Here is a 17,274-nt window from a genome sequence, read left to right as displayed (position 1 = left end):
ATTCATTTCCGGTTTCAGTACCCTTAACCTCTTTTATTAAAGGGTGCCTTCATCCCTGTTCCTCCTTTCTGCTGACAAATTCAATACTAAAAACTCTAAATTTCGTGGCATTTTTCTAAGCACATCATTCTTTTGTTTAGGATTCTAAGAGCAATATGTATGACGTTTAAAAGCAAGGCCACCATCTGTCCTTCAGAAGAAGAAATGTGACTGATATTTCTCCTATTTTGTTCATTCTGTGTTGGTTTCTTGTTGAGATTAGGAGTGCTGGATGCACTTTTTCTAACTTACAGAGAAAGTTAAAGGTTTTTAGCCACTTGTCAGAAATAATAAGCTCATTCCCTTAACCCCTGTGAACAAAAAACAATAATGTAATGCAGTTTATGGTTTCATATAGTGCAGTATAAAGTTCTGATTTGGTACACCAAATGCAGAGGTTATTATCTTCTCAAATGACCCAGAAAAGTAGCGGCTCCTCTCCCCTTGTGCCAGATTATCAATAAAAGAGTCCTGGAAGATGTAGTTATTCAGCCTTGACAATAAATGTTCTCAATCCATAGTTTACCCTTATTTAACCATAAATAAAAGTATTTATTGTCATTTTCCTTCAGATATTTTTTACAGACTCTTTGACCTGCAAAAACAGGACAGCGGTGGACAAATTCAGCAATTAGTCATCGGGAATAAAGCTGGAAAAACGGATATTTTTCCTTACATAAAAGGCTTGAAATCAATTTTAAACTGGGACTAATGAGATTTTGGTTTCTCTTTTGTGGAAAAAAAAAAGAAGAATGATGCAATTTTCAGTTTGTAAAAATCTAGGGACAGAACTGAAAAGCGAAACCTGATAGCGCTACATCAGTGGTCACAAACTGCATTCCTTGGGGGCCAGAGACCTGCATCCTTTAGATGTGTCCCTTGTCATACACACTTGAATTAAACGGCCAAACTGCCTCCCTAGCATGCAGTCAAGCTCTAGAGCTCTGCTAATGAGCTAATATTGGAGCCAGGTGTGCTGAAGCAGAGAGACATGTAAACGTTGCAGGACTCTGGCCCTTGAGGAATGCAGCTTAGACCACTGTAAGATAAGCTTGCAAAAAAAAAAGTTAATCAAACTTTAGAACAAATATGTAGAACATGATTGAGTGTCTTGTTTTAATTTTAAACATTTACTCCTAAAACACATGGCTACGATTTTTTTAGCGTTGCAATTATTCTCTATTTTATCAACTAAATTTAGAGGTACTTTTCCAGTGCTTACTGCACCAAATAATTTAGCAAGTATCAAGTATAGCAAGCTAATAATAGAAGATTAATCAGTCACCACTAATTACTACCTTCTTGGGTTCTGCCTGCAGAGATGCTGGAAATATTTCGAAGCAGCAAAATTTGCATTTCATGTAAGTGAGAGGGAAAGTATAGCTGCCTTCTTTCAGCCATCTGACCAACAGTGAGCAGCAACTAGAGGAGAGACAGTTTCGTATTACTTTACTCGCCATAAAGAGAGAAAACTGCTAATTTAAGGACTTGTCTGTTCAGGGTTATTCAAGACAAAGGCACAAAAGGCTGCTTTGGGCTCAGAAAACTGAAAAAGATAACCGGTTAGTTGCATTTCATGCATAAACTTACCAAAAAAAAGTGTGTACCTCATTAAAAGCAATAAATGGCAACAGGGTGCAAGCAAAAACAGAAAAACACATACTGCAGAGGATGAACCAGCAAGTCAAGATCTTATCAGACTAATGATCCAATTTAGGCTTGTAAACTCCTCTTCCTGCATGAAACATTATTCACCCCTTGGCCTTTGTGTGTGCATTCATCTTTAAACTACTAGACATACTTTCCTGTAAAATCAATCAAACCCACTTTGAACATTGTTTGTCAACTGTAAAACAAGCAGGAATTGTTTGCAAATCAAGATACTAGTCCTCTGCAGCTAATATTTTGTAACAAAAGAAAGAGTTGACATCATTTTGAATCAAACTTATATATATATATATATATATAAATAACATATGGTCAACACAATAGGGAAAATGGAGAAAAAAGTTGCTTGGGTAAGCTAAAGTAGTTGTAACCCAAACTGTATGCAGTGCCACTGTATTAGTAAATAATTTATGCTGATCCAAGCAGAATATGGCAAAAAAAATAAAAAATTACACAAGGCTTAGTAGAAGCACACGCTCACTCTTTCCTATTCTAAAGTATGTGCCTCTTGTGATGTCATTGATCCAAATATGCATAAAGCAGAAATAGAAAGTTTTTATATGTGTGCTTTACACAAACATTGAACTTTTGTTTCTCATATGTGTTTACACCGTCAGCGTGTGTCTATTAATGGCAAGGAAAATACACCCTAGTGTGGCAGCACTAAAACCAGTGAAGATGGTATAAATCCAACCTCACCCGTCCAATTAACCTTTCGCCTAGTACACCTGTGCGCCAAGACATAAGCATGTTTCAAACAGATGTGGTGAACGTGTCAATATGACTGCAATCCATCCGAACATGAAAATACTCACTTGCCGATCACCTCGCAAAGCTCGTACACATCCTCGAACAGCACGTCGTCGTCCGCCATGGTCATCTAGGCAAGCTGGGATGCTCTCCGAAAGAAATCCCACCCACCGGGGTTTGGAAGTAATCAATGTCAGCTTAATTTCTTTGTCAAGTGAGGTTACTGCTGCGTCGGGAAAACACGCAGCTGCTAACTCAAACCCCTAAAGAACAAAAATTAACGAGAACACAAATAGACACTAAAATAAACCGAATTAGCCGGTTAGCCGCATTTAGCTGGCGACCCAGGCTGTCAGTCTTCGGCCCCACCTTCTCCCGAGCTCCGCTCCTGGTGGGCTGGCTAAGCCGTAACCACAGACGAGACCCCAGGGCGTGGAGATTTCCTCGTTCGTTGGAAGAAGAACACCCCTTTTAGCATTGTCTCGGGTGTGTACCCCACTGGCGAAGATTATTGCACCCGCAGCAGCATCCACAGACACGTCCCGTGCTCCGACCCAAGATGCTGCCTTTCGCCGCAAGCTAACGGGACTCTCGAGAAGGGTTAGCAAGCTAGGTTAACCCGAGCTAGCAGTCGACAGAATCACCGGTTGGTGTATCACAGATGGCTTATCCCCACCGAAAAAACGCTATGAGCTCGGGCTGCAGTGTGCTTCAGCTTCCCGAGCCCAAATTAAAGCCCTTCGCGACCATGTCCACAGCCTCCTCTGTTGCATAGACCGCTTGCGCTGGAGAATATTAAAATTATACCGTGAAGAAAAAAAAAAACCCACTCGTTGCTCTCGGGTTTTACGCTTCCCAAGATGCTGACTGGCTTTGCCTGGCTGTTTTTTTTTTTTTTTTTGTTTTTTTTTTCGCGACTTCCAGAAATGCCAGACTCCTCCCTCTGTCGACCAGACAAGTGGTCTTTCCAGAGCCAAAATGGCCACGAAGAAAAGAAGGCCCACACACGGTTTTTTTTTTAGCCTAACTTGAGCCAATATGGCGTCCTGTTGTTGCGCACTACATTCACAGTTTCTTGCTAATCTCTCCAATGGTTCCAGTCAGTGTATCCCGCGCAGGCGTCAACCAAAATCTCATCACCTTACGTCAGCCTTTCCCCTTCTTATCACCATCATTTGAACAGACTCTGTGTTACGCTCGTAATTATATTTTCTGTCAATCATAGCCATTTCCACACATTATGGCTACTTGCTGAATAATTAAACGGATATTGTCTGCACTTGGACAAAAATGAGGTATAAGCAGAAATGTCAGTGATTCCCAAATTCCCATGGGTCATCAGGGACATGCCTGAAAACGGAGGTTTCCAATACTGGGGTAGCGGGCCCAATCAGTGTCACGAACATCTCTATGAAACCTGATATGTTCTACAGCAGGGGTCTACAATTAAGTAAAATAAAAGTATTTGTTGCTGCCATTAGCATATGCATATACCAGAAACCAGAAGTGTACATACACCGAATAAAAAGACATGCACCTTTTTTTTTCAATCACTGTCTGAAGTTAAAAGAGAGTAAATTTCTCTTGAATTACCAAAATTATTTCTATTTGCCATGATAATGAGAGAGAAAACATACCCACAAATTTCCTTAAGGATTAAAATCAGATTTATTCATTCCCCCGACATGTCTCTTTTCTCAAAATTCTACATGTAAATACCACTTTAAAAGAATTAGATTTTTGGGGGGGGGAGTATTTTGCAAATGTATTAAAAATAAAAAAGCAATCATTCCAACAGGATTGTAGGGGTCTCCATTTAATATTCTCCACAGATTATTTTTTTTCTGTACACAATTGGTTAAAGCATTCCGTGTATTCCTTATTCTTACACCCCGATACGAGATGCTGCATTGTTTTTAGGGCCTTTTTGCAAAGCGTGCAGTGAATAAGACTCATGCGAATGTTTATTGCTTGTTTCATAATTGATGATTGTGTGATGTTTTTTATAATTTAAAGCGCTTTCAACTGTCTTGTTGCTGAAATGTCTATGACTTAACTGTGTAATGTTTCTTTTCTTAAGTGCTTTCAGTTTTACTCTAAATGTAATTCCAAGAAATCTTCCATGAAGTAAATTTTTTGTGTCATAAGTCCGCAGGATATTTTCTAAAAGTACTGGGGATCATCAAAACAGATTGGTTTGCCTGGCTCTTTACCGTTTTGAGGGACACAGATGGGAATGAACAAGGACATTGCTTGCCACTAGATGGTGCTGTGTACTTGGAGTATGTTCTGCAGTTTGTGTGAGGAGCGCTGCATCCCTCCTCACACATCCTCTTCAGGCTTCCTCCATTGGTTGAACCTACCAGCTTGTGCAAACCATTTGATTGGCTGTTGATGTGGTCATCATGCTATCTGCTGCTCAATATCCCTCCATTCAATGCTCAGTCAGTCAGAAAACATAGAAATACACAGACACATGAACAGTGCACATGTGGGACTAGAAACAATAAGTACAGCCAAAGCAGATGGATGAAAATCAAAATAAAGTGCAAAGAAGCTGAAAAATGAGAACAGGCATACGGGGAAAAAAGAAAAGAGCCCTGTTTCTATGGTAACATGGTTTCATGTGAAAGGGAGCTATAAAATATGCACACACGGCAATTCACATACAGGCGCAAAGATGGAGAGCCCCTAGATTAAAATAAACTTAAAATAATACAAGTACATTTAATGTTTTTCTTGCAAGAAGCAGATGATCTTTTTGGTCAACTATTTGAATAAATTATAGCTGTAAAGTTGTGCCCGACTGATTCATTGCCTAAATATTCAAATTTTCGTCACATTATATGCAAGAATTATTATTATCATTTTTTCAGTTTGAGCTTTTTGGACGGCTCACTTTTTTTTTTTTTACTTTTACTTAGTTTTAAAATATGTTGAAGTAGTGCTGCCCTTACTTGAGCACATCTTGCTGGTCTTCTATTCTACCTACTTTTATTGTAATGTGACAACGTAAGAAGTTAAAGTCGTGATTTTGAATGGCATTGCAAACGTAGTGGTATCGACTGAGCAGTAGATGGCAGTAATACGCCGGTAACCTGAATGCGAACCGCTGGAATGCTGGAAGACGAAGAAGAAGAAGAAGACCGCGAATTGTTCAAAATTAGTTTCCGGTGCACGTCAATACGTTGCTTGCCAACCGCCATAAAAAAGAAGAAGAAGAAGAAGACTAGTTTCCAGTTTTTGTTACTGTTTGTTGTTTTCCTCTGCGCTTTGGTCGGTAAACAGAGCATGGAGGGGTCTCGCGAAAGGTACAGTTTTTCAGTAATCTCTGCACTTTTAACTGGTGGAACTAATTTAGCAAACGACATTAAACCTGTCGTTTTTCACAGCTTTCCCTGTGAGTCTCCTTGCACAGGGGGCGTTCAGCTAGCTTAATAGCTCACGAATTATTTTTGCGTGAGGTGTGTTTTATAATGTTTTGGGTGTCTTTTATTCATCTCCGATGACTTTATCATTTAAATCCAACCGAGTACGATAACAGATTGAGTTTTCACATCACTTAATTCTCGCTTTCATTTGCTTTGGGCGACAATATTTTATGTCGGAGCAGAATCAGAGATGTTTTCGACTTTTCTTCTTCAAATATTTATAGCACAGTTTTCCGATAAGACTCTGGAAGAGCTATGACTTCTACAGACAGTGGTTGTCAGACGTTTTCATCTATTCATTGTTGTCATAGCTTTATTAGCAGTCGACATGCGCTTTTTTTGTGCATAGGTTTTTATTGTGGATTTCTCAAATTCTACAAAAGTCGAGATAACATAGGGTCAATATATAGTTAAACCATATAATTACATCCACTGTAAAAAAGACACTCACATTTTTGTGCTGTGGCATTATATCAAACTTAAATTTCCTGTTAAAGGGCAGTTATAATCACTAAAATTATATATTTTGGATAAATGCAAAGTAATGCAAGCATGTATTCAAATAGTACTATAATACTATTAGGCCTTTAATCAGTTGGGAATGACAAATTGTTCAGAGGCAAAGTAATTGGACATAATCTGAGGGTGGAATGGACCTTAAATTTAGCTGGTAAATTGTTTTGATTAAATTCATTTTATTTGCCTTACCCCCCGATTCCCCTCACACACACACACAGTATCATCTACCTAATCTGCCAAGAGCAGTTGTCAGAATTAAGCCAGAAGCTTGTTGACTTCCAAAGTAATTATAAGAATTCAAGTGTGCACAAAGAACATCTTACAAACCAAAGTGTGAATTAGCGAGATGTTTTATCTGTCTATGTTCTTTGAGAATAAAACAGACGCAATGTCCTGCATCTGTTTTTGCTCTTCAGTGCAGGGAGGACTCCTCACAGCGGTGTTGTAAAGAGGAGGAGCAAAAGTCAGAGCTACCGGCGGTCAATCCGCACCTGCTTCGGCGTCGCATCAGGGCTTGGCCTGACGCCGGCGCTGACCGCACGAAGAATGAACACCAGCAGGAAAGCTCCAAGGTCCCAAAACATCACTGTGAGTGGCGCCTGGCTTTCACTTTGATAGGTGGTTCTGTTTGTTTCGAAAGTCATGGAGTGATGACCATACTTTATTGATTTCAAAGGAAAAAGTGAAGCCAGAGCACCTGGAGTTGCTGGTGAAAACGGAGTGGCAGCTGTCGTACGTCACTCCTCTCTACCAGTTCAGACACACCCAGCTGAAGAGCTATTCCCGGCAGCTCTCTGCGTTCATTGCTGCAGAGAAGCAGGAGGGCCTGGCGGTGGAGGTGGGGGGGCTGCAGAACACCTTCAAAGTCTCCTTCTCCGTGCTGCAGGGGCTGGCAGAGACGAGCGATGACCCTGAGACTGTCCTCATCCAGGTAGTGATGGGACTCTGACGTGGAGGATTTTCCAGCCGTTTTCGGTTGCGTTTTGTCATCTTGTCCCTTTTTCTTTCTTTTAAAGGTACAGTCAAAGCCAATGTTTGCAAGGCAGGAAGATCCACCGAAGACGGTTTGGTGTGGGTGGTTGTCCTGCATCAATGGTAACCCTGAATATCTTCAGTCGCTTCCAAAGGATTTTACCTGCCTACCTCTGTTTTGCAGCAAAGGGGCTGAGGACCTGTCTTCTTTGGTTAAGTCTTGGTTACAGAGGACCTTTGACTGCTGCTTTGGCCCTCTGGACATCAACCAAACCACTCTGCAGTGGCTTGCTGCCTTATGGACCAACTGCCACATGGAAACCAACATCCAGAACTTGAAAATGATTTGGACTCTCCCAGTCTTGCCACCGCTACAGGTGACTTACACGGTCGACTCTGACGACGTGCTGGACCTGTGGAGAAGCACGAGGGAGAGTTCAGCGGAGAAGAGCAGGGAGGCGGAGGATGAAGTGTGTATCGACTTCTCGGAGGTGACGAGGTTCATGCAGGGACTCATGAGCCACTTTTACAGACACTTCAGGGTGGACCTTTCAGCTGGGGAACTGAACCAAGTGTCCTCTGCACTGGGATCAGCCAAAGTCAACGGCAAGATAAAGGTACTGTATTGACATAGTGTGTATATGTGCAGTGGTTGAAAGCAGGATTTCTCTAAAAAAAAAAAGATGCATTTCAACTGGTTTTTTGGCTTTCTCTCCCATTTCTCAGCTAATTAATGGAATATTTGTTCCCTTTATTACGCATAATTTATTTTGCATTTGTTCTGGATTTCTTGACTGTTTATACCTTGTGAAAATTTCATATCGGTACCTCTATTTAATTGATGATAGGAAAAGCTTTGACATGTTAAGTATGTATTTTTCGCCACTATATTGACCAAGTAGGGGTGATGCTGAATTTCAGGCATCCTGACTTGCAATGTACATGCGCTACAGTATTTGAAGCAAATGTTTTCTTTTATTTCAGATTTCCAGTAGCAGATATCTAATCAGCATCTTCAGCCTGCTCACCGAATGTGCCCTCCTGAAAATGCCCATCTAGCTGTGACACTGAGCAGCCATCAGAAAAAACAGACTATAGGTTTGTTTTTTTTTAGTTTCTGCTTTAATACAAACGTAAGTGAAACCAGACATTCTTTTTATTTTTTTGGACTCACACTTTCAGAGAAATTCAGTTTGCTCACAATTATAACGAGTGATGCTGAACCTGATACTGGTGTTTCAAATGCACACCCCCCTCAGCTTTGCACCTTTTTGTAAATACAGTGAGTATTTTACTTTATTTGTGACTTGACATGAATAAAAGCAAAAATTATTTTGTTTCATTTTGTACAGAATGTGAAATGTATAATCTTGACATGTTTAGAAAAAAGTGTAGCAAAAAGCTGACATTTTCAAACTTTATTTCTTGTGTTCAGGTTTAAGTCAGTTTTTTTTTGGTCATCACTTCATCTTGTCCATCCGTCCTCCCATTTGTTTCTCCGTCTGTTTGTGTGTCCATGAGTTCTAAAATAACACACTAAAATCATTTTTGCTACGTTAAAATAGCTTACACACCTAAAATGAAACGCATTCATGCTGAGTTTAACTTGTGATTAGAACTGAACTCTGTCTGAAGAGGAGTCATGTATTTGATTTTTCAATGTATTTTCTATAGGTCTTAATAGTTGTGTGATGGTGAACTTTGAAATGATGTATGACCATGTTTTTTTTTTCTACTAATTAAATATTTTCTAGTGAGAGGCATATGTAAATGTTCTGATCAAAGAGCAAACTTTAAGAAAACTGTGAATTTCAACAAATTCAAGCATATTTATTCCAAAAAGACACAAATAAAACGCAAACAGGGTTATCAAAATCATGTCAAATAAAAACAAACAGCAAAAAACACCAGTTTAAGATTTAGCAACATCTTCAAGAACAAATAATGATATAGCTTATTGCACTTATACAAAAAAAGGCAAAAATAAAATTCAAGCAACTTAAGAGTAGAGTTTGACTGCTATAAATAACGTAACAACGCTGTTATTCCTACACAGATGCTAAGGGACTCACAACCACTACAATAAGAGGCTTATGAGTCAAAGTTGCTGCTTTTGAGAATCCAGACACTTTCATTTTGTTTTTGATCTACAGCCTGGTCATAATTACAGTTCAGCCGATGACCACCCAGTCATTTAAAAAGCATTTTGATCATGCCGTGTGGTGTGAAAATGCACAATTTTTTTTTGAGAAAACTAACTTTTCTAATATTTCAGCAACATAAAAAAGTAAATTCTTGGGTTTTAGTTGAGTTTGTCCACTCCTAGTGTATGAAATATGTACAGTTCTGATGAGAATTGAAATATTTACAATGATACCCTCAGCGGTCAATTTCAGAATCTAAAAGAAAAGAAAACACTTGGATAGAGCAGGAGTGCCACTGTCACAACAGATCATGCTTACATATTTAACAGAACCCCTACTCTCTCTTCATTATGTGATAAATCAGGAGACGCGTGGGGCAAAGAGGTAAAGTATGGAGATAAATGTAGTGATGAGATTCACAGTAGGTGGGAGGGTAATGTGTGAGCTGCAGCTTTAGGATGCCAGTCCCAAAAAGAAGCCACCAACAAACCCGCTGGACAGGACGATGTTCCTCTTTATAAAATCTGTGGCCTGCAGGAGAATGAGGCAAAAAAAGAAAACTTTCTGAATCAGGAAACATTTTTGATGTAGCTGTTCTAGCCTAACACTAGAGGGCACTGCTTTGTTTCAGATCAACACCACATTTAATTATTTTAATGACAAACTTAGAAAAGGATAAATAACATCAGCAAGATTAAATTTAAAACAAAAAAGGGGTTAAAAAAGAGCAAGCGTTGTTCCAGGTACCTTTACCTCCTCAATGAATGTGTTTATTTCAGGGGCTGCTTTGTTTGCCTTCTTCTTCAGGTGCTTTTTTGCTTTGTTTACGTCCTTCTCCACCTTTTTCCAGTCTACCTGCACGTAACCACTGTGGTTAGCAATCTGCAGGAGGAATAAATCATAACCACATGTTGATCTCAATGTGAAATATAACAGAGATTGCTTCAACGGACAGAAAAAAAGAACCGATATGAATGCAATTCTGCGTATGCACCCAGATGGCTCATGTCCACCCAGAGCCAGCACACACAAAGCTACTCTTTCTGCTGTTAAGCAGTCGAGCAGCATGCTGTGCAGCTGGCCTCTTCGCTTTTCATTTAAGTATTTCAAAGGATGCCGCAACGTTTTTGTTTTTTATTTTAGGGCAGCATAAACTCATTGTTTCCATGCCTTTACCTGTAAAAGAAGGAATCCTCCACCAATGGCAGTCGCCGCTATCTTCCCGACTCTTTGGAAAACATAGCCAGCACACCTGGACAGGTTGATAAGATAAGGAGAATTGGTTCTCAAACCAAAAAAGCCAAAATACAGCCCTTTGCAGAAGCAGTCATTTTTCTGAGAGTCTCCATATTTTGTCATGTGACTAAATTTGACTAGATTTTATTAGGACTTGATGTAATAGACCAACATAAAGCAGCTCAAACTTTCTGTTCAGTACAAATTGTATTTTATTGACATGTAACAGAATAACAGGAGCTGGTTTTAAATACAGAAAAACTACGCTTCTTTTTTTCTTCAAATTTAAGATTGCATCCAACTTTCTTCATCTATCACATGAAATTGATATATACATATACTTCGATTTTTTTTTTTTTGTTATAATATGGATAAATATGAATATTTTCAATTGGTAGAACAACTTTTGCAAGGCATTGCATGTAATCCAGAACATTTAAACTGATATTATCGTCGACATAATCGTTTAATTGATGGGAAATAACTGCATAGAGATTCTGTTTTAGTCGATCCACAATGTCCTTACCAGCCAGTCACCCCTCCCATCATGATCTGGGTGGCCACGGAATATTTCTCAGCAATCGGCCCGGAGTTGTTCCCAAACACCCGGCTCCACCACTGGTGCCTCCGGGCGTACTCTGTGAGGTCCACCACCTCATAGACCTCGTCTTCGCTCTCTGGGTCGTCCTGTCCTGCTGTGTTGTTAACCACATGAAATGTATATTTTAGGCTGTTTCTGACCCTAAGCTCAAGTGCTCGGTTCATACGTTGTTTTTCCTTTCATTAGGAGTAGCTAATATTAGCTAGGTATATAGCGAATAGCTCCCGGTGTGATACGGGTTTGTTTTCACTGTGTTTGAAAGATATATTTCATTTCCAACACTAGGTTTTTATAGAAAAAGAATTAAAAAAAAAAAATAAAAAAATCATTTAATCGCAACAAGAACAGTTGCTAACCTTCTCTGTGGTCCCCCGTCGCCATTTTGGAGATACTAGTTATGTCACCGGGATGTTGACAATTCTAAGCCACGCCCACAGCATGACGACTTCCTACGTCACGCGGTAAAAAAGCTGTCATTTCATTTATTTACGTTCAGTGGTTTAGGAAATTATTTGCAAATTGCATTCTTTCTTTCACTGTACTGAACTTTATGAATGAAATAATAAATAGTTATTACTTTTTTTTTTAAATACAAGAATATAAAAATGTAGAATCACATTTTCAAACTGATGAAAAACAATAATTAAAGAAGTGTACTGTTAATGTAAGAGTAATAATAATGTGTGATATAATATGCATATGTACGTATATATACAATAATAATGTAGTTTATTTGTTGTGATGATGCTAAAACTTAAGGGACAAATTGTGAGGGTTAGGATCTATCTATCTGTCTATTGTAGTGGTATTAATAATTTGCGATTTTCAGGGACAAATTTACATTAAACCATAAAAAAATGGTATAGCAGAGAAGTCATATGGTAGGAAATGGGCGCTACTATTGGATGAAATGGGAAGAAAGGGCGGGGCTAGAACGGCGCGTGGGTCCGCTTGGGTTTCACAATTATAACAACTTTATCTTCGCGGCCGAAACACATTTTATGGTGAAATACCCACATTTCGGATACTGCACTCAGTTACGTGCATCGCAACAACGGGATAATATTACTTTGTGATGAAAAATGTGAGGAGATACCCGGAGAGCGCTTTTGTGCCCCCCCGACAGGATTTACTACACCGAACAGCATCTTATCATCCTGGGGAAAAGTTTTTGATCATTTTGTTGTCTTCGGCTTCCTTCCTTTGACTCGGCGGAGCACTGCGTTCGTCCCATGCAGTCGTGCGGCGTCTCCGTCGCCGCCGCTGCCTGCGCTGCTGCTCGGAGTCTCGGCTCGGCTTCTTCTGCTGGTGATGAGGGAAAGAAAATGGCGGCGGGAAAAGCGAGTGAAACAGAGGAGGACTTTCCGACACTGACAGCCCAGGAGAGGGAGACTCTGGCCGGGATCGACAGGTCGGGAATATCAACTCCGCGCACTCGCATTAATGCTCAGACACGCAAAATTAATCGCTTTTCTCCATTTCGTGTTTTAAATGTCCACGAACCGCCCTGCAAGTGATACTGAGCCGCCTATGTTGTCTTCTTGCTTTGCAGCTCACTGTTTGGATTTCAGAAGCTTCATGAAGATGGCGCCAGAACGAAGGCCCTGTTGATGAAGGTAGCTCGTCTAACTGGATGCATTGCATTACGAAGCTGCGTTCATATTCACAGAACTGGTTTAAGAATACAAACCACAGTGCAGGGCTTTAAAATTCACTCCTAATTTAGCGGGCTGGGCCGAATACAAGTGGCCCACTCTGTAGAGAAACCAAGGCCAGTTAGCCGCAGCCCCTTTTTTAGCCAGTTAGCTCAGCTGCTCACATAAGATGAGCGACTCTGCACCTGCAGGTACATGTTGTGACTACTGGCTGGGTTGCGTTACCAGCAAGAGCATTCGTTCTTCCGATTTACCCTGCTAGTTAGCGTTAGCATATGTTAGTTTGAGGCAACCGCCCTTCCAAGGAGCTTATCTGTGTGCACTTGTGCACAGCGTAGTTATGGTTTTCAGTCATGCAAGCCTTTAACTTGAATGAGAAGTAAATGTCAGGTTTTTTTTAGCTGCATGCCGTAGATGCCTCCCTATAATAGTACCTAAATAAACTATTATAGGAATAATATAACCACAGCAATTGACGTTGTTTAGTTGTGATTAGCTCGTGTCGGAGCACTTCCTTCGGGATTTTTGTTTAGCTTGCAGTTGATGGGATAAATACATTCATTTGTATTATAAACTGAGTTTGGATGAGTGCTTGCGTGAAGTAAGTAGGAACCATCTGACGGCCGTTTCAAGTGACGTTAATGGCTGGTTGCCTGTCCAAGATGGCGGAACGACACCGATAGCTTTACAACAAATTTTATGTAAACGCTTAGCTCCGAGCTGTTTACGTGCTGCCTAGCGGTATGTTGGGTTTTCTCCCCGGTCTTGGCGCACTGTGAATGCGTGTCCCACTCGTCGACCAAGATGGTGTCAGGGTCCTTTGTTTACAGTTCATGCATGAGCTTTCACCAGTCTACCTGTACGTAGCTCAATACAACAACGCACTGGCGAGTACGAACTCCTCAGGCTTTGTGACTGTTTGATAAGTTTGTCCAAAAAAAGGTGGAGCTGTTGACAAGTGATAATGTGGGGAGACCTTCAATGAATCCGCTCGCTAGGTGGTGTGGGATACCTACTAGGAAGTGGAACCGCTCCTTTACCTCTATCTGCACACAAGCAGCAAAAGGGACAAGTGTGCCGTACCAGTGTGGCAATTCTCGCGAGAGAAAAGGGGCAGCTAATGTGGAGTAAGCCCAAAACAAGCAAAATTGATCTTTGGGAGTAATTATAACAACGCAGTTCGTTATAATTACTCCAATTTGATTGAAAAAAAAAACACATTAAAATAATGTAGTCTGGTTAAAATGCGGAGAGAATTTGAGTATTTTCTGGTTCTGGATAAGTATGTGTATTGCCAGACTTGACCTGCCTCACTGTCTAAAAATTGCTCTTTCCTCTTTGATTCTGTTCTTCCTGTTTGTGTCTTCCCTTGTCTCCTATCTCTCTTCCCTATCTCCTTCGTTGCTTCTTTCTTTCTTTGAGCGTAACAATGCTCAAAAACCAGTTTTAAAAATCACATTTTGCTTTATTTTGGACACATTTCCAAGTATATATTTACTCTACTCGACAGTGAATGTTAATATTTTCTGACAGGCGTGTGACTTTTATTTACATTTTGGAGCATTCCAGAAAGTGAGCCATATAGAATTGATTAGAGATTTAATCAGAGATTTTTTTTTTTATTATTGCTTATTAAAACCGCTGTACAAAATTTAAAACGCCTAAGTAGTCGGTGTCATTTTTCAAGAACGCAACGTTCTTGAATGCACCATTGAAGCACACCTGCGTCTACATAGTACCGATGCGGTCACACATCTGCTACTATAATCACTGCGATGGTTTTTAGGGCTGTTTGAATACTACCGGAAGCTTGGTTTGCACTTTAGCCTACTTTTCTCCATATAATGTTTACATTCAGCTCGCCTCCATTTCAGATGAGTGATTATGTTTCATACAGAGTGATCTACAAACCATTTTTCTGTTGAAAAACACTGATATACAGCTTTGGTTCAGTCCACCTTTAATCCCCCATCGTCACAATAGCTAAACGAGAAACGGTCCTGAAAACTCTTTGGTTTGCGCATGTTGTTTGTTTTTTAAAGTTGCACGGCGGATGTTGATTTCAGCGCCTTAGTAAGCTTTTAAAACAATGCTGTATTCATTTGAATGCTGAATCAAAAGGGCTTTTTACAGAAAGTTTTAGGTATAAAATTGTTAAATGGACATACGAATACGTCCCTACTTCTTTTTTTTTATGTCATTTTCATTACTGTAGGATCAGTTTTCACTGCTGGGAAGATTAGATTGTTGGATTTAAAAATGCTGTTAAAAAAAACCTGCAGCACTTTTTTTTTTTTCTTTCAAATTCCATTGAGGAAAAAATGTAAAAGAAACTATTTATTGTAAACGTTTCTAATGGGTTGTGGGAACAGTTGTCACCTTTCTGTTTTTTTAAAATGAAAGCAATTAAACCACGTTGTCCATTTGTGTTAAACCAAACCCAGTCTGTAGACGAACAGAAACACTCACCACTTGACCTTATTGTAATACTTTTTTTTATGACTCCACTCCCACTCAGTGTTTCAGTTTTTGACAGCCCTGTCTGGTGCTTTGCAGTGGTCGGGCCTCTGCATTGTGTGCAGATAAGACTGGGTTCAGTGCTGCAGACAGAACTAGGTCACTATCACTAGTGACTATCTGGCACTGACGCTAACTCACAGTAACTAATAGCTAAACTGTAAGTTGTGAGACAATTTGTTTTTGTTTCTTAGTTGTTTTTTTTGGAAGAAAATGTCTGGGTTTTCATATGTTATAATTTCCCATCTTGGTACTGGGAAGAACTGGTTCAGTTATATGATTATGAACGGGACATATTAAAGATATCTCAAGTGTTTTGTTTTGGGGGTTTTTCTCTCTGCAGCGTCTGCTCTTACTGCACTAAAAAAACATCTTCAGAAAGAGTTGTTTTACTTGATTACTTGAGTTGTCCAGAAGTCACTGACAAACTACAAAAATAATTCCTAAGGAAGTTGGCAATTCAGAGTGCTGGATTCTGGCACATCAATGGAAGGTTGGGTGGAAGGAAAATCTGTGGTAAAGTTAAGTGTCAGGGAAATGTGGCTTAATCAATATTGTCTTTGCAATACTCTACAAGAGTGTTGCTGTTGCATTGTTAAGTCATGTTTTGTAGCTCTAATCTCCAAGTCAAAGTGCGAGAAAACATAAAAATATTGTCTGGTTGTGTTTGTCCTCGCATAAAACAATAGTTGAAAACGTATCACTGGAATCCAGATGAAACCAAGAATCGGAATCAGATGTGAAAAGTCAGACCGGTTTATGTCTACTGTCAGCAAGAATCATATTTCAGATTCACGCACCTTTTATCTCACTCTCCTTTATTTTACTATTATTTTCTTTATATTCTTTCTACTTCTGATGCCTCCATTCAAACTGAATGTGTTTGGTTACACAAGCTTCTGTCAGAAGTAGCAGCGTTTTATTTTGTAAAGTCAAGCAATCATCCATCTGTGTGAGTTGTCCCAAGGTTGTTTCCATTCAAAGCCTAATGACTTACCTAGACTATCCCTGCAAAACATCACATATTATCACCTTCCTTACAAATGACTTTTTTTTCTTTTTCTTTTAAGTTGGACCTTCTCTCACCTTTACTTTATTTTTCTTCACATTTTGTTAAAAATAAGACGTCAGGCTTCGATTGAATCACAGAACAATTGTCTGTTTGGATTTTTTTAAAAATATGCTTTTACGTGATTTATTTGAGTAAACTAATTTATTTAATGTTCAGCTATAATCCCAGCTGGAAGTCAATTTTACGTGGTTTCTGTTGTAACGCAGATTTAGCTATAATTATATATATTTTTGTACCCCAACATAAGGAGATTTTATCAGTTAAGTCTGAAAGTTGCAGGTATAAACAACAATTATATTTTTTTTGGGGGGGGTAGGCTAATTTTAGAGAGGCACAACATTATTGTGCATGTTCCAATAATGTTTTTTGATTAAGTATGTTGAGCAGCTTCCATATTGTGCTCTACTATTAAAGAAACGGAGTATTTATTAAATAAAAGCAAGAAAATAAAGTTTCTGAAATGGTCAATCCTGAAAAATATAAATGTATTCTACATTAAACCAAGACAACAGCAGCAAAAAAGAAAATCTTGCTGTTTAAATAATTTGCAACAGAACAGAGGTTTTAGTCTGTTTTATTTATCAAGTGAAGTTCCGTTCACTTCCTCTGTTACACAACTTCCCTAATGTTAGCGACGTTTTCTACTCCCACACATAAACCAAACATCAAC

General features: G+C 39.4%; 4 protein-coding genes across 18 annotated transcripts in view; 2 read left to right on the top strand and 2 right to left on the bottom strand.

Moving 5' to 3' along the window:
- Positions 1–3,369, bottom strand: part of LOC102218580 (peripheral plasma membrane protein CASK-like) — a 33,773-nt gene extending 30,404 nt beyond the window's left edge. For 8 of the 10 annotated variants that reach the window (XM_023329314.1, XM_005814669.3, XM_023329318.1 and 5 more), the window contains exon 1: positions 2,523–3,369. In XM_023329314.1, coding sequence (XP_023185082.1) covers positions 2,523–2,587 — 65 coding nt within the window. In that variant the 5' untranslated portion in view covers positions 2,588–3,369. The remainder of the gene's footprint in view (positions 1–2,522) is intronic. The other 2 variants (XM_023329315.1, XM_023329321.1) reach the window with 2 other exon arrangements.
- Positions 3,370–5,662: 2,293 nt separating this feature from the next.
- On the top strand, positions 5,663–8,711 carry cenpl (centromere protein L). The gene is made up of 5 exons (XM_023329984.1): positions 5,663–5,768; positions 6,824–6,995; positions 7,084–7,338; positions 7,424–7,996; positions 8,364–8,711. The coding sequence occupies exons 1-5, from the start codon at positions 5,749–5,751 to the stop codon at positions 8,436–8,438; spliced, it is 1,095 nt and encodes a 364-aa protein (XP_023185752.1). The 5' UTR covers positions 5,663–5,748; the 3' UTR covers positions 8,439–8,711.
- Positions 8,712–9,184: 473 nt separating this feature from the next.
- Positions 9,185–12,546, bottom strand: LOC102219358 (FUN14 domain-containing protein 1). 5 transcript variants are annotated; one of them, XM_023329985.1, is made up of 5 exons: positions 12,457–12,546; positions 11,286–11,454; positions 10,700–10,775; positions 10,271–10,405; positions 9,185–10,054 (listed from the first exon to the last, which is right to left on the bottom strand). In XM_023329985.1, exons 1-5 carry the CDS (start codon positions 12,506–12,508, stop codon positions 9,977–9,979), a joined length of 510 nt encoding a protein of 169 aa, XP_023185753.1. In that variant the 5' UTR covers positions 12,509–12,546; the 3' UTR covers positions 9,185–9,976. The 5 variants fall into 5 exon arrangements, with proteins under 5 accessions (XP_023185753.1, XP_005814730.1, XP_005814727.1 ...); XM_005814673.3 differs by lacking the exon at positions 12,457–12,546 and adding an exon at positions 11,717–11,900; XM_005814670.3 differs by lacking the exon at positions 12,457–12,546 and having other exon boundaries at positions 11,286–11,710.
- Positions 12,547–12,569: 23 nt separating this feature from the next.
- LOC102220386 (histone demethylase UTY-like) overlaps positions 12,570–17,274 on the top strand; it is a 22,174-nt gene continuing 17,469 nt past the window's right edge. The window contains exons 1-2 of one of the 2 annotated variants that reach the window (XM_023329982.1): positions 12,570–12,771; positions 12,913–12,976. In XM_023329982.1, the coding sequence (XP_023185750.1) occupies positions 12,593–12,771; positions 12,913–12,976 (243 nt within the window). In that variant the 5' untranslated portion in view covers positions 12,570–12,592. The remainder of the gene's footprint in view (positions 12,772–12,912; positions 12,977–17,274) is intronic. The other variant, XM_014474783.2, reaches the window with a different exon arrangement.

The sequence above is a fragment of the Xiphophorus maculatus genome, chromosome 24 (genome assembly GCF_002775205.1).
Source record: "Xiphophorus maculatus strain JP 163 A chromosome 24, X_maculatus-5.0-male, whole genome shotgun sequence".
NCBI classification, from domain to species: Eukaryota; Metazoa; Chordata; class Actinopteri; order Cyprinodontiformes; family Poeciliidae; genus Xiphophorus; species Xiphophorus maculatus.
The sequence above is the reverse complement of the archived record's forward strand: the minus strand, read 5'-3'. Positions and strand labels throughout refer to the sequence as shown.

What these genes read in the sequence shown, in the direction of transcription:
- cenpl (XM_023329984.1), top strand. Translation starts at nt 5,749, where the DNA reads ATGGAGGGGTCTCGCGAAAG. An exon ending in CAAGGTCCCAAAACATCACT is followed by an intron (nt 6,996 to 7,083) that starts GTGAGTGGCGCC and finishes TTGATTTCAAAG; the next exon opens with GAAAAAGTGAAGCCAGAGCA. An exon ending in CTGAGACTGTCCTCATCCAG is followed by an intron (nt 7,339 to 7,423) that starts GTAGTGATGGGA and finishes TTTCTTTTAAAG; the next exon opens with GTACAGTCAAAGCCAATGTT.
- LOC102219358 (XM_005814670.3), bottom strand. Translation starts at nt 11,524, where the DNA reads ATGAACCGAGCACTTGAGCTTAGGGTCAGAAACAGCCTAAAATATACA. An exon ending in GAGGATTCCTTCTTTTACAG is followed by an intron (nt 10,406 to 10,699) that starts GTAAAGGCATGG and finishes TTCCTCCTGCAG; the next exon opens with ATTGCTAACCACAGTGGTTA. An exon ending in CATTCATTGAGGAGGTAAAG is followed by an intron (nt 10,055 to 10,270) that starts GTACCTGGAACA and finishes ATTCTCCTGCAG; the next exon opens with GCCACAGATTTTATAAAGAG.